This window comes from Engystomops pustulosus, chromosome 10 (genome assembly GCF_040894005.1).
Source record: "Engystomops pustulosus chromosome 10, aEngPut4.maternal, whole genome shotgun sequence".
NCBI classification, from domain to species: domain Eukaryota; kingdom Metazoa; phylum Chordata; class Amphibia; order Anura; family Leptodactylidae; genus Engystomops; species Engystomops pustulosus.
Window position 1 is genome coordinate 97,961,657 of NC_092420.1, and position 14,526 is coordinate 97,976,182.

At 45.8% G+C, this 14,526-nt stretch overlaps 2 protein-coding genes across 7 annotated transcripts in view; one reads left to right on the forward strand and one right to left on the reverse strand.

Moving 5' to 3' along the window:
* LOC140104207 (uncharacterized) overlaps positions 1–14,526 on the reverse strand; it is a 540,921-nt gene that overhangs the window by 191,783 nt on the left and 334,612 nt on the right. For 2 of the 5 annotated variants that reach the window (XR_011850265.1, XR_011850266.1), the window contains exon 4: positions 6,095–6,186. The exons of 1 other annotated variant lie outside the window; for it this stretch is intronic. Coding sequence is in view for 1 of the 4 variants with exons in the window: in XM_072127641.1 (XP_071983742.1) it covers positions 62–598; positions 4,313–4,447 (672 nt within the window). In the remaining 3 variants the exon portion in view is untranslated. Of the gene's footprint in view, positions 1–61; positions 599–4,312; positions 4,482–6,094; positions 6,187–14,526 lie in introns of all 5 variants that reach the window. 2 more of the 5 variants (XM_072127641.1, XR_011850268.1) reach the window with 2 other exon arrangements.
* Positions 1–14,526, forward strand: part of PDE4B (phosphodiesterase 4B) — a 302,693-nt gene that overhangs the window by 43,231 nt on the left and 244,936 nt on the right. For both annotated transcript variants that reach the window (XM_072127634.1, XM_072127635.1), the window contains exons 2-3: positions 6,571–6,672; positions 7,976–8,208. In XM_072127634.1, the coding sequence (XP_071983735.1) occupies positions 6,631–6,672; positions 7,976–8,208 (275 nt within the window). In that variant the 5' untranslated portion in view covers positions 6,571–6,630. The remainder of the gene's footprint in view (positions 1–6,570; positions 6,673–7,975; positions 8,209–14,526) is intronic.

A 14,526-nucleotide genomic window follows, 5' to 3' on the forward strand; every position in this document is an offset into this window, starting at 1 on the left:
GTCCTCTACTTAGTACATTGCATTGAGCATCTGATAACTGATGAGTGGATAAATTAATCACCTGTAGCTGATTTTTTGCTTTTTTCTCATGCTGATAACGTACATTCCATTTCCTTTTTCCTCCTGCTGCTTGGCTCGGAGTGTCTGTATTGTGTCCGCCCTGTAAGGCATTTGTTCTAGGTATCAAATTTCTATCGGTGTTGGCAGTTGTCAGTCGCTGCTGCTCCTCATTTGCACTCTTGGGTGCCACCGATCGGGATCTGGATCTAGACCTTGACCTGAAATAATTTCTGCCACGAGTCTGAGTCCATTTATAGACTCGACCTTGTTGATAATCATTTATGTCACGCTGGAATTTATCCGATTTGGTCTGGCAAACCTCTTTTTCCCATTTGGAATACTCTGTGTCGAGATCTTGGTTAAATTTATCGAGTATATCCGGAGATAATTTTTGTTGAATGTTTGTTTGAAGTACGTCTATATCCACCTCCACTTCTGTTAACATCTCTTCATTCATTTGTATAAGCAGTTGCATGTATCCCCTGGCACATTTGTTGGATAATTCTTCCCATTTATCTTTCCAGGTCTGATCTTCCACCTCAAATGAAGGAAAGACCTGTATGCGTAAGCCTCTGGGGATTAAATTGTTACTCAAATACTTCTCCAAAAACGCCCTGTTCCACCACAATCTCATCCTCCTATTTAAAAAATTTTTCAGTTTATTTGTCATTTCCTTGACCTCACCACCACTTGTATTTAAAACCAAGTTGGATCCATCCGAGAACAATGCATCCAGTTGTTTGGCCCATGATTGATCACGAGCTCTAAAATCCATATTGTGCTTATTGGCTGTGAAAACACAGAAAGATAATACACTTCCCCCTTTTTTTTGTTAGAATAGCACTTAGCACTTTACTAGTATACAATTCTATGTTAGGTTGGATCATTATTAACCCATTTGGCACAGGCACTTTCTAGGATTTTCCTACCAATTTATACACACTAAGATGCCTGACCCTTAGTGCTTAAACTGCTGTTTTGTGCTGTGTGGATGCAATAGTTGAATCCCGAGGACATTATACTGCTGTCATACTGTTACATTGATGTTTTTAATGATATTGATTATTAAAAGAAGTTTTTAATTTCAAATGGTGTAACCTAGTTTATGTGGACCGGATATCACTCATGTGTTCTTTAAAGTTTTGCTCAATTACTACAGGAAGCCGCAGAATCTCAGCCTCCATGGGTCTCATATGGGCAATACAAGGTGGCGGCCGCGCTTAGCGCTGATGAGGCTCTTTTGGAGCATTGTTCAAGGATGACGGCTTATAGCAGCAAACCATTGGACACACAGGACAGTTTGCAGCTTTGCAGAGATTTTTTTTTTTATAATTACCTTTTATATTCAATGTAACCCTTCACCGGGATTCAGACTACAACAGAATCCATCTGGACACAGCATGGGGGATATTATTAGTCCTGGCGCATGACACAATGGACTTATTAGTAGGCAAATCAGATCTGGTATAGAGCCCATGAACAATCTACACGCGTACTCTAGTGGACGTTATATTAAAGTTATAGGGTCAGTGCATTCCAGACCCTCAACGACTAATTTTTAAATAATTGGCAAGCAGAGTGTTAAACTGTCAAAAAGTCTTGATATCCTTTCCATGAAACAAATTGGGGCAGATTTATCAAGCTGTCTGAAAGTCAGAATATTTCTAGTTGCCCATGGCAACCAATCACAGCTCCCCTTTAAAATATTCATGAGCAATGGTAAAATGAAAGCTGAGCTGTGATTGGTTGCCATGGGCAACTAGAAATATTCTGACTTTCAGACAGCTTGATAAATCTGCCCCATTGTGTATTGGGTACAAAGCATGTCAATCACAAGCTAAAGGATATGAGCTAAGAGCTATAAAAACTAGGATATAACTACTATAATACTGCCCCCTATGTACAGGAATATAACTACTATAATACTGCCCCCTATGTACAAGAATATAACTACTATAATACTGCCCCCTATGTACAAGAATATAACTACTATAATACTGCCCCTATGTACAAGAATATAACTACTATAATACTGCCCCTATGTACAAGAATATAACTACTATAATACTGCCTCCTATGTACAAGAATATAACTACTATAATACTGCCCCCTATGTACAGGAATATTACTACTATAATACTGCCCCCTATGTACAAGAATATAACTGCTATAATACTGCCCCCTATGTACAAGAATATAACTACTATAATACTGCCCCTATGTACAGGAATATAACTACTATAATACTGCCCCCTATGTACAAGAATATAACTACTATAATACTGCCTCCTATGTACAAGAATATAACTACTATAATACTGCCCCCTATGTACAAGAATATAACTACTATAATACTGCCCCCTATGTACAGGAATATAACTACTATAATACTGCCCCCTATGTACAGGAATATAACTACTATAATACTGCCCCCTATGTACAAAAATATAACTACTATAATACTGCCCCCTATATACAGGAATATAACTACTATAATACTGTCCCTATGTACAGGAATATAACTACTATAATACTGCCCTCTATATACAGGAATATAACTACTATAATACTGCCCCCTATGTACAAGAATATAACTACTATAATACTGCCCCCTATGTACAAGAATATAACTACTATAATACTGCCCCCTATGTACAAGAATATAACTACTATAATACTGCCCCCTATGTACAGGAATATAACTACTATAATACTGCCCCCTATGTACAAGAATATAACTACTATAATACTGCCCCCTATGTCCAAGAATGTAACTACTATAATACTGTAGAATGCTGTTATATGCTGGTTGTGTGTGGGGCCCGGTGCTCCTCCCTGCTGCTGGTTGAGTGTGGGGCCCAGTGCTATTCCCTGCTGCTGGTTGTGTGTGGGGCCCGGTGCTCCTCCCTGCTGGTTGTGTGTGGGGCCCGGTGCTCCTCCCTGCTGCTGGTTGTGTGTGGGGCCCGGTGCTCCTCCCTGCTCCTGGTTGGGTGTGGGGCCCGTTGCATTTCCATGCTCCTGGTTGGGTGTTGAGTCCGGTGCTCCTCCCTGCTGCTGGTTGTGTGTGGGGCCCGGTTCTCCTCCCTGTTGCTGGTTGTGTGTGGGGCCCGGTGTTCCTCCCTGCTGCTGGTTGGGTGTGGGGCCCGGTGCTCTTCCCTGCTCCTGGTTGGGCCCAGTGCTCCTCCCTGTTGCTGGTTGTGTGTGGGGCCCGGGGCTCTTCCCTGCTGCCGGTTGGGTTTAGGGCCCGGTGCTCTTCCCTGCTGCTGGTTGTGTGTGGGGCCCGGTGTTCCTCCCTGCTCCTGGTTGGGTGTTGGGCCCAGTGCTCCTCCCTGCTGCTGGTTGGGTGTTGGGCCCGGTGCTCCTCCCTGTTGCTGGTTGTGTGTGGGGCCCGGTGCTCCTCCCTGTTGCTGGTTATGTGTGGGGCCTGGTGCTCCTCCCTGTTGCTGGTTGTGTGTGGGGCCCGGTGCTCCTCCCTGCTGGTTGTGTGTGGGGCCCGGTGCTCCTCCCTGTTGCTGGTTGTGTGTGGGGCCCGGTGCTCCTCCCTGCTGGTTGTGTGTGTGAGGCAGAATGCTCCTGCTTGTTGTGCATACCTCCCAACTGTTCTGGATGTAGAGGGACAGTCTCAGTTTTTGGGCTCTGTACTGCCCAGTGGGAGGTACATACATCAACTTCCTCTGGTTGTCAGGTGTCAGTGATAATGCGGAGAGCCGGCAGCTTCCTGCACCATCACTCTGCCTCTGCTGTGTGTAGTATAGTTGGCAGGCGCAATGTGATGATGCCATCTGTCTGCCTGCTTCGGTACTACACGCAGTAGGAGCAGAGGAGAAAGGAACTGCAACACCCTCGCCGATGCAAGGCAGAGGAGTGGTTGCGAATACGTCCCACCATGTAGCTTGCAGCCTGTGTAGGGTCTGATTAGCCTCACAGCATGTCACTACATAACACTAGATAACACAGATGAACTCTGCAGTGGTAGACCATGCCTGGTAAGGCAGGAGTTAAGTGTTTCCTGTGATGTATTATGTGTCAGCTAATCACATGTGTTACACTCTGTTTCTGTGAGCTGAGATGTAATTGGAGGGGTAGCCACCACCTGACCAGTGGGAGTAACAAAACCCCTGGACAAGAAACTTCTAGAGAGTAGTTCCAGTCAGACCAAGGAGTCTGACACAGCTAAGTAAGTCAGTGCAGCTAGCACACTAGACAAGAGTGTAGTGAGTTAGACAGAGAGAGGAAAGGGATATCATCCTACCTTAAAGGGTGATATCTGAAGCAACCCAGGACAAGCTGAAGCATCCTTCCAGGACACAGCTATCTCCCAGCCTGCCCTCTGCATCCAGGCTGGTGATCTACATCCTGTGGCTCCCTCCAACTGCATCTCCAGCATTCCACCATCCTGTTAAGGCACGTTGCTGCGGTTCCTGTCGGTTCCAATAAAGAACTGTATGTTGTTTTTGTTCAACCTCTGCCTCCGTCTGGTCCCTGCTACTACGGCTGTCACCATCACGGGCACCCTGTCCACCACACAGAGACCCATACTCTAGACACCAAAGGGTTGCCCCAGGGAGATCCGCTATAGCAGCCTCTCCCTCATCATTTCTTGCACACATCACCTGCTGGAGAGCTGCCAGCCCTCCGGTTCCCCATACCAAGCACCGTGACACTAGCGTGCCTAGGCCGCAACCGCCAGCCACTCAGGTACTGCGGGCCCCGGCTGACTCCAGGCTCCGAGAAAAGGCTAGGCCCCGGTGGGGGATGTTACAGATCTTTTTCACTGTAGGGGCAAAATAATATGGGGAGCTGCTGGGAGGGGAGGGCGAGGGGGGGGCAAAATAAGAGGGGGAGCTGCTGGGAGGGGGGGCAAAATAATAGGGGGAGCTGCTTGAGGCGCACAATATGATCGGGAGCTGCTGGGGGGTACAATAAGAGAGGGAGCAGCTGGGGGAGGCAAAATACGAGGAGGAGCTGCTGGAGGAGGGGGGGGCAAAATAATAGGGGGATCTGCTAGGGGGGGGATAAAAGGTGGAGCTACTTGAGGGGTACAATCTGAGCGGGAGCTGCTGAAGGGTACAATAAGAGGGGGAGCTGCTGGGGGGTACAATAAGAGGGGGAGCTGCTGGGGGGTACAATAAGAGGGGGAGCTGCTGTGGGGTACAATAAGAGGGGGAGCTGCTGGGGGGTACAATAAGAGGGGGAGCTGCTGGGGGGTACAATAAGAGGGGGAGCTGCTGGGGGGTACAATAAGAGGGGGAGCTGCTGGGGTGTACAATAAGAGAGGGGGAGCTGCTGGGGGGTACAATAAGAGAGGAGGAGCTGCTGGGGGGTACAATAAGAGAGGGGGAGCTGCTGGGGGGTACAATAAGAGAGGGGGAGCTGCTGGGGGGTACAATAAGAGGGGGAGCTGCTGGGGGGTACAATAAGAGAGGGGGAGCTGCTGGGGGAGGCAAAATATGAGGGGGCACAATAAGCCAGAGGGGCTACAATGTGACAGGGTGCTGAGGGGGGAAAAATGTGAGGGGGAGATGGAGGGCAACAAGGGGGGTGGAGTGAGGGGTGAGACGTGGCATAAAAATAAACTGTGGCGCATCTTTTGTCCCTCTCTCTTTGCTTTGAAAATTGGGAGGTTTTGCAGTTTTTGAAGCCATTAGCAGATGTGGGTGATAATGGGTGAGGATACCATTGGGAGAAGCTGCTGCTCCTCTTCTTTATTTTCACTCCACTCCTAATTTGGACATCGAAAAACTGCATCTGAAAAACTGAACGTGTGAACGCAGCCTCAGGGATCACTGCTCTCAAACTTCCTTTATACAATGTTGTGTAGTTTTCCTCACCGGAGCGTCGCCATACTAGGCCGCAACTGAAGCCTCTGCCGCCATTACAGCCGAGTATGGTCGTGTCCAGCCACTCGTCAGTCCTTATAGTAAATATTCTCATACTGAATCCTGTAATTTTACCATAGTGAGGACCCCGCCGCAGGACACTAACAGGACAGCGATTATGGAGAGTCTGGGATACAGATAAGATGAAAAATTACCTCAGGATTATGTCTGTCAGGCTCCAGGACGCACAATCTCTCACAATTCTCACTACGGTGGGAGGGGCTTACCTGTGAGGACCGCCCACTGACTGTAATAAGAGGTAGAGTAATATAATCACATTATCATACAGGCAGTCCCCAGGTTACATACAAGATAGGCATACCTCCCAACATTTGTGATAGGGAAAGAGGGACAAAATGGCGACAGTCTGCGACTATAGTAACATACAGAGAGCTTCACCAGATGTCACAGGGGGAAGAGGGGTCGTCTGTAAGTAGGTTGTCCTTATGTAGGGGACTGCCTGTATTCGCTTCACCAGTTTTGAGCAACTGAGAAAATGATGTTAAAAAATGAAAGTTTTAGAAAAATACCTGAGTCCTGACCTAACAGATAACACTGTGTACTATTAGTGCGTTTTGGTGGCGCCCTCTTACATATAATCCATGATAACATCTTATTCTGTCTTCACTAGGATTATTCCATCCACTGACAGCAGATTTTCTGACTTCTAAAACATATTCTGGATTTTAAAATGAAGAAAAGTCGGAGTGTGATGATGGTGGCGGGCGAGGAGGTAAGTCGTGTTACAGACAGATATTATTTTCTATAGGTTTCTGTTTTGTATTTTCCATCCTGTTAATAGATTTCAGCTCAGAGTGACCCTTTTTTGTATGTATTTTTATAGCAGGAATATTTTTATACAAAAATCTCATAAAAAACTTACCCCAAATGTAACCCCAATCCATAACACATGAATATCCATTTCAAGGACAGAGTCCTTCTTTTAATTTGGTATCAATGGAGATTATTATTATAATTATTGGATGCCAAACTTGAAGGAATTTTAATTACCGTATTTTTCGGACTATAAGGCGCACAAAAAATAATTTGATTTTCTCAGAAATCAAAGGTGCACCTTATAATCCAGTGCACCTTATATATAAACTGACTTACAGACAACAGCTGCCTTGAACTGTGCACAGGACTGCCACCTGCTAGTCATCCATCCTTATAATCCGATGCACCTTATATATGAACCTAGACGTTTTAGCAGGCATTTATTCATGGTGCGCCTTATACTCCGGTGCGCCTTATAGTCCGAAAAATACGGTAGACTTTTTCCCCTAACTTTTAACTTAATGTATATTCTTTAAAGGAAATCTACAATCAAAATCCATCCTGATAAACCAGGGACATTACTCATAGATCCAGGCACCGGGACTGTGGTATCTTCTTATATGTGTCATCCATGGTCTCCTCCCTTCTAAAATCAACTTTAGTAATTATGTTAATGAATCACACGTGTTCTGGAGAGAGGTTACTGTGCTGAAGCTTCACTGGCTGTTACACTGTCTCGCGCTCCTCCTTTGCAGTGTAACATCCTGTGAAAGCCAGAGCATGGAGGGGCTTTGGTAATGCCCCCAGAGCCCTTCTGGCTCAGTAGTATAATTTTAAAAGTTGAGAGGGTGAGACTGTGTAACAGCCTGTGAAGCTTCAGCACGGTAACCTCTCCTCAGAACCCTTCTGGCTCATTAACATAATTGCTAAAGTTGATTTTAGAAGGAAGGAGGCCATGGATAACAAAAATAAGAAGATTTCCAAGAAGATTTTGATAGTAGCATTACTTGTGAATTTTAGAGTGTACCAATGGTTACCAACCTATGACTTCTACCCTGTATTCATGCATAACCTATCTGCCGGTATACACTGCACAGGGGAATACACTTTCCCAGGTATCCTGAGGCCAGTGTATTGTTGAGCCCATTCAGGCAGTTTCTATAAAAGCTCAGTTCAAGGATGTAGTCTTTTTTTTTATCACTTTGGAATTAGTTTTTTTGTATTTATGATCTACCGTAATAAACGTCATTTTTTTACAGAGCGCAAAAGGTTTATCGGATTGTTACCTGAGCAAATCTTACAGCTCCTACGGTTATAACATCGGAATAGACTTATGGAGAGGAAAACGCTTCTGCTCTGGGACGCTACAGTTACCCCCTCTGCACCAGAGGCAAGTACGGAGGGCAAAGACACCGGATTACATCCACAGGCCCACCACCTTACCACTGCTGCCACTACCGAGGATCGACGTAACGCCCGTGGAGAGAGACAGGCAAGTAGACAATGGACTTCATTACTAACTATTGACTGCATTAGGTCAATCTAATATTTTGCAGTGCGACAGTGTCCCTGCATAGACAGAGTTAAATAGTCAAATTTTGTATGTTTGCAGCCACCACTAGGGGGAGCTCAGTTAGATAGTGTTTCATTAGTGTATTAGATGTATCCCCAGTAAGCAGTAAGCTTGTAGGCTTACCCTAGTGGTGGCTGCAGGAATTTTTTTTTGTCCCTTTTTTATTTTTAATCTAGGAGTACGCCCCATTTATAGGAAATTAATGATCAAAATTGATAACCCAGGGACATTACTTATAGATCCAAGCACCATGACTGTGGTAATCTTCTTATATTTGTTAATCATGGCCTCCTTCCTTCTAAAATCAACTTTTATCATCAGCCTTATGAGACAGGAGGGCTCTGGGGGCGTTACTGGAGATCCTCTGTGTTACAGCTTCACAGGCTGTTACACTGCCTCTCCCCTCTGCACTTCCCGCACCCTGAAGTACTCTCACATAGAACATGGTGGAATGTGCTCCTGCACAGTGTAACAACCTGTGAAGCTAGAGCACGGAGGAGCCCTACTGGGTCATTAGCATAATTTTAAAAGTAAATTTTAGAAGGAAGGCAGCCATGGATAACACGTATAAGAATATTACATGAGTTTATACATAAGATTATATAAGTAAGTGTCCCCGGTTTATCATGATGGATTTTGATGATAAATTTCCTTGAGTTATGTATCAGAAATATTGTGTCTCCACAAGGGGTTAACGTTTCGCCTCCTCTATGTTAATCCGGTTGCTACAATGTTGTCGCTGTAATGGAAGGCACACAAATGTTCGTGTTGGGAAGCGGATGGGATAAATCTGCGCTATATGTTTGTGTCAACACGTTCTGTACTTCTATTTTTGTTGTAATATGTTTATCGTATGACAACCGGGGGGAAACGGGAGGTAAACAGATGGCGCAACGTCTGCTGATATTTTTGAGGCCGAGAAAAAAAAATGATATGCTGCGCCAACGAGGAAGGAAAACAAGTAAATTGTATTTTGAGAATTTCTTATTTTATTTTGCGCTTTGCGTCCTCCCATCTCCCGTCTCATTTCCCATCATGGATCTTAATGGGAACAGAAATATTTTGTCACTGGTTCCGTAAACAGAATTCGTATACGCCGAACGCCGTGAGCGCCAGATGCCAACAAGATCTGTGGCTCTGATCTATTCTTATTATACAGGCAGTCCCTGGGTTACATACAAGATAGGGTCTGTAGGTTTGTTCTTAAGTTGATTTTGTATTTAAGTCGGAACTCTATACTTTATCATTGCAACCCAAGCCAATTTTTTTTTTGGTCTCTGTGACAATTGGGTTTTAAAAATGTTGGATTGTCATAAGAACCAGGATTAACACTAAAGCTTCATTACAGACGCCTGTGATAACTGTTACAGCTGATTATTGTAGCCCAGGACTAAAGTACAATAAATTACCAATATCCAGAGGTCCGTTTGTAACTAGGGGTCGTATGTAAGTCAGGTGTTCTTGAGTATAGTCAATGACAGCGCTAAAGGGCCCTGGTGGAGAGGGGCCCCAGCTCTGTACACTCTCATGCACTGGCAGGGGTTCTACAGTTTACAGGACACTTGTTTCCCCAAATCTTTTTATAAATCACGATCCTTATGTCTCTCCGATAATGTATTAGTAATTGTTGACAATGGAATTCATGAATTTATGTATTTACCTAATAGCTGACTGTCTAGGTGGCTTTTGGGGCAGGGGCGGATTAAGACTGCCCTGGGCTGTATGAGGCCCTTCCACAGGTCTTAGTGATGGGACCCCCCAGGGATCTCAAGAATGGGGGTCCATTGTACCTCTGTTGTGCTGGAGACAACCGGAGCAGCCAGTCGCTCATGCGCTGATGGAGATAGCTGAGAGCCTTACTTCATCAGCCTCATAAAGATGAATAGAGCAGCCATATGCTCAATTGGCTACTTGATTCAAGTAAAGCTACAGTGGGGGGTACAATGGATCTGTGGGGGTCACATCACTCAGATCTGTGGATAGGGCAAAAATTGCTATGCCTGGAGAACCCCTTTAAAGCAGTGGTACCAGATTTGCAGGTTAACTCCTATTGCAGGATAGGGGATAACAAACTGATCAGTGAGGGTCTGAATTCTAGTAGCCCAAATGATAAAGAACAATTGAGATAAAAGGGATTTTGCAGAGCACAGCACTCAGGTATCTCCAGCACTTCCATTTACTGTTTATGAGAATGTCAGATGTAGCCCAGCACTAAACTCACCAATTTCCGACAGTCCTGTAGAATTAAAAGGAGCAGCAGTTGACATTCTTGTTCTACCACCTGACCCATTAGTGAGAATGGGGCTGCCAGTCTCCTCCTTAGTGAAGTTCCCAGCAATAAGACCCTCACTGATCAGCTTTTCATCCCCCATCCTGTGGATAGAGGATAATTTGCAAAGTTTGTACCACACTAGCCCTGTAGTATATGGGATTTGTGCAAACCCCATACAAACAATGCAGAATAAAGTCTGCAGCGAAAATGTTAGGCTACTTACCAACACCAAAAATTCTGCATAAACCTTTACAAGAAACCAGGGTATTAATGTGAATGTGCTAACATCCAGTTACTGCTACCTCGCTTCTAGACTTAATCTATCATTTGTTTTCATGCATTATGAACCAAACATACATTGAGAATGCTGTAGAGACACTGATGCAGAAACATATCTTGTTTAACCTCTGAATTGAGTGGTTGAGGCTCTGGCGCTCCTGTGGCTGCCCCGGCGCTTCTCTTCACCCTGATTATGTGCTGCTCCAGAGAACACTGTATTCACTGTGTTGTCACTGACAGGTAGAAGCAATCAATTGCTGCACCCAGCTGCTGTGTATGAGTCCGCCAGATTAGTCCTGTCTGGACAGTTCAGGAAGCTCTGTGTAAAGTGTTTATGAATGGCAGTCTGCATGCACCCAGCTTTTCCAAGGTCCTGAATTTTATAATAGTTTTTTTTAGTAAAACCATTCAGCTCAGGGATTAAACAAGATATGTGCCTGCATCAGTGTAGCTACAGCATTCTCAAGGTATGTTTGGTTCACAATGCAAAAAAGCAAATTATAGATTTAATCCTATATCTGGTCTGTAGAAACTATAGTAAAGTAGTAAAGTAACTACAAGAAATATCATTTTTTCCTGGTAGAATTGTCTGTATATTTTGAACTTAATGGATATTATAGCAATGAGCTGTTGTATAAAGGGGGGTCTCTGCTTTTGATGTTCAGGATTATTCAACCACAATGGATACAACCTATTTATTTATGGCAATTATATAAGAAGAAGCCACAACAAGAGGAAAACTACAAAGCCTAGAAACATGTCTTTACAGGCTATTTCCAGGGCAGGTTCTGTAGGTGTGTTCTTAAATTGAATTTGTATGTAAGTCAGAGCAGTAATATGTTGCAAGTGTAACTCTAGACAAAGTATCTTTTCATCCCATTTTCATCATTTTGGTAACAAGGATTCACAATAAATCTTCATCACAGACATCTTTCATGACTCTTATGTGGACCATTGCAGCCCAGATCTCAATAAATTACCAGCATCCAGAGAGCTTCCCCAGATGTCACAGTGGTCACAGAGGTCCGAAGGGGTTGTACCTAAGATGGGTGTCCAGGACTGTCTGTATATTCAGGGACATAACTAGGAGAGGCAGAGCCCCATAGCAGACTTCTGAATGGGGCCCCCTTAAAAATGTACATATTACACTCAATTATATACCTATACACATATAAACATATAGTTCTTCATTCATACACAGAGACACATATACACACACATATAGAGCATATACACATCACATACAGTATATGCACAGTTTACAATATATATATACACTCACCGGCCACTTTATTAGGTACACCATGCTAGTAACGGGTTGGACCCCCTTTTGCCTTCAGAACTGCCTCAATTCTTCGTGGCATTGATACAACAAGGTGCTGGAAGCTCCTCAGAGATTTTGCTCCATAGTGACATGATGGTATCACACAGTTGCCGCAGATTTGTCGGCTGCACATTCATGATGCGAATCTCCCGTTCCACCACATCCCAAAGATGCTCTACTGGATTGAGATCTGGTGACTGTGGAGGCCATTTGTGTCCAGTGACCTCATTGTCATGTTCAAGAAACCAGTCTGAGATGCTTCCAGCTTTATGACATGGCGCATTATCCTGCTGAAAGTAGCCATCAGATGTTACAGGGTACATTGTGCTCATAAAGGGATGGACATGGGCAGCAACAATACTCAGGTAGGCTGTGGCGTTACCAAGGGGCCCAAAGACACCATGACACCACCACCACCAGCCTGAACCGCTGATACAAGGCAGGATGGATCCATGACACCAGCACCAGCCTGACCCGCTGATACAAGGCAGGATGGATCCATGACACCACCACCAGCCTGACCCGCTGATACAAGGCAGGATGGATCCATGACACCACCAGCACCAGCCTGACCCGCTGATACAAGGCAGGATGGATCCATGACACCACCACCACCAGCCTGACCCGCTGATACAAGGCAGGATGGATCCATGACACCCCCACCACCAGCCTGACCCGCTGATACAAGGCAGGATGGATCCATGACACCACCACCACCAGCCTGAGCCGCTGATACAAGGCAGGATGGATCCATGACACCCCCACCACCAGCCTGACCCGCTGATACAAGGCAGGATGGATCCATGACACCACCAGCACCAGCCTGAGCCGCTGATACAAGGCAGGATGGATCCATGACACCCCCACCACCAGCCTGACCCGCTGATACAAGGCAGGATGGATCCATGACACCACCACCACCAGCCTGAGCCGCTGATACAAGGCAGGATGGATCCATGACACCACCACCACCAGCCTGAGCCGCTGATACAAGGCAGGATGGATCCATGACACCACCACCACCAGCCTGAGCCGCTGATACAAGGCAGGATGGATCCATGACACCACCACCACCAGCCTGAACCGTTGATACAGGGCAGGATGGATCCATGACACCACCACCACCAGCCTGACCCGCTGATACAAGGCAGGATGGATCCATGACACCAGCACCACCAGCCTGAGCCGCTGATACAAGGCAGGATGGATCCATGACACCACCACCACCAGCCTGACCCGCTGATACAAGGCAGGATGGATCCATGACACCACCACCACCAGCCTGACCCGCTGATACAAGGCAGGATGGATCCATGACACCACCACCACCAGCCTGAACCGTTGATACAGGGCAGGATGGATCCATGACACCACCACCACCAGCCTGAGCCGCTGATACAAGGCAGGATGGATCCATGACACCACCACCACCAGCCTGACCCGCTGATACAAGGCAGGATGGATCCATGACACCAGCACCACCAGCCTGAGCCGCTGATACATGGCAGGATGGATCCATGACACCACCACCACCAGCCTGAGCCGCTGATACAAGGCAGGATGGATCCATGACACCACCACCACCAGCCTGAGCCGCTGATACAAGGCAGGATGGATCCATGACACCACCACCACCAGCCTGACCCGCTGATACAAGGCAGGATGGATCCATGCTTTCATGTTGTTGACGCCAAATTCTGACCCTACCATCCGGATGTCACAGCAGAAATCGAGACTCATCAGACCAGGCAACGTTTTTCCAATCTTCTACTGTCCAATTTCGATGAGCTTGTGCAAATTGTAGCCTCAGTTTCCTGTTCTTAGCTGAAAGGAGTGGCACCCGGTGTGGTCTTCTGCTGCTGTAGCCCATCTGCCTCAAAGTTGGACGTACTGTGCGTTCAGAGATGCTCTTCTGCCTACCTTGGTTGTAACGGGTGGCGATTTGAGTCACTGTTGCCTTTCTATCAGCTCGAACCAGTCTGCCCATTCTCCACTGACCTCTGGCATCAACAAGGCATTTCCGCCCACAGAACTGCCGCTCACTGGATGTTTCTTCTTTTTCGGACCATTCTCTGTAAACCCTAGAGATGGTTGTGCGTGAAAATCCCAGTAGATCAGCAGTTTCTGAAATACTCAGACCAGCCCTTCTGGCACCAACAACCATGCCACGTTCAAAGGCCTCAAATCACCTTTCTTCCCCATACTGATGCTTGGTGTGAACTGCAGGAGATTGTCTTGACCATGTCTACATGCCTAAAAGCACTGAGTTGCCGCCATGTGATTGGCTGATTAGAAATTAAGTGTTAACGAGCAGTTGGACAGGTGTACCTAATAAAGTGGCCGGTGAGTATATATATATATA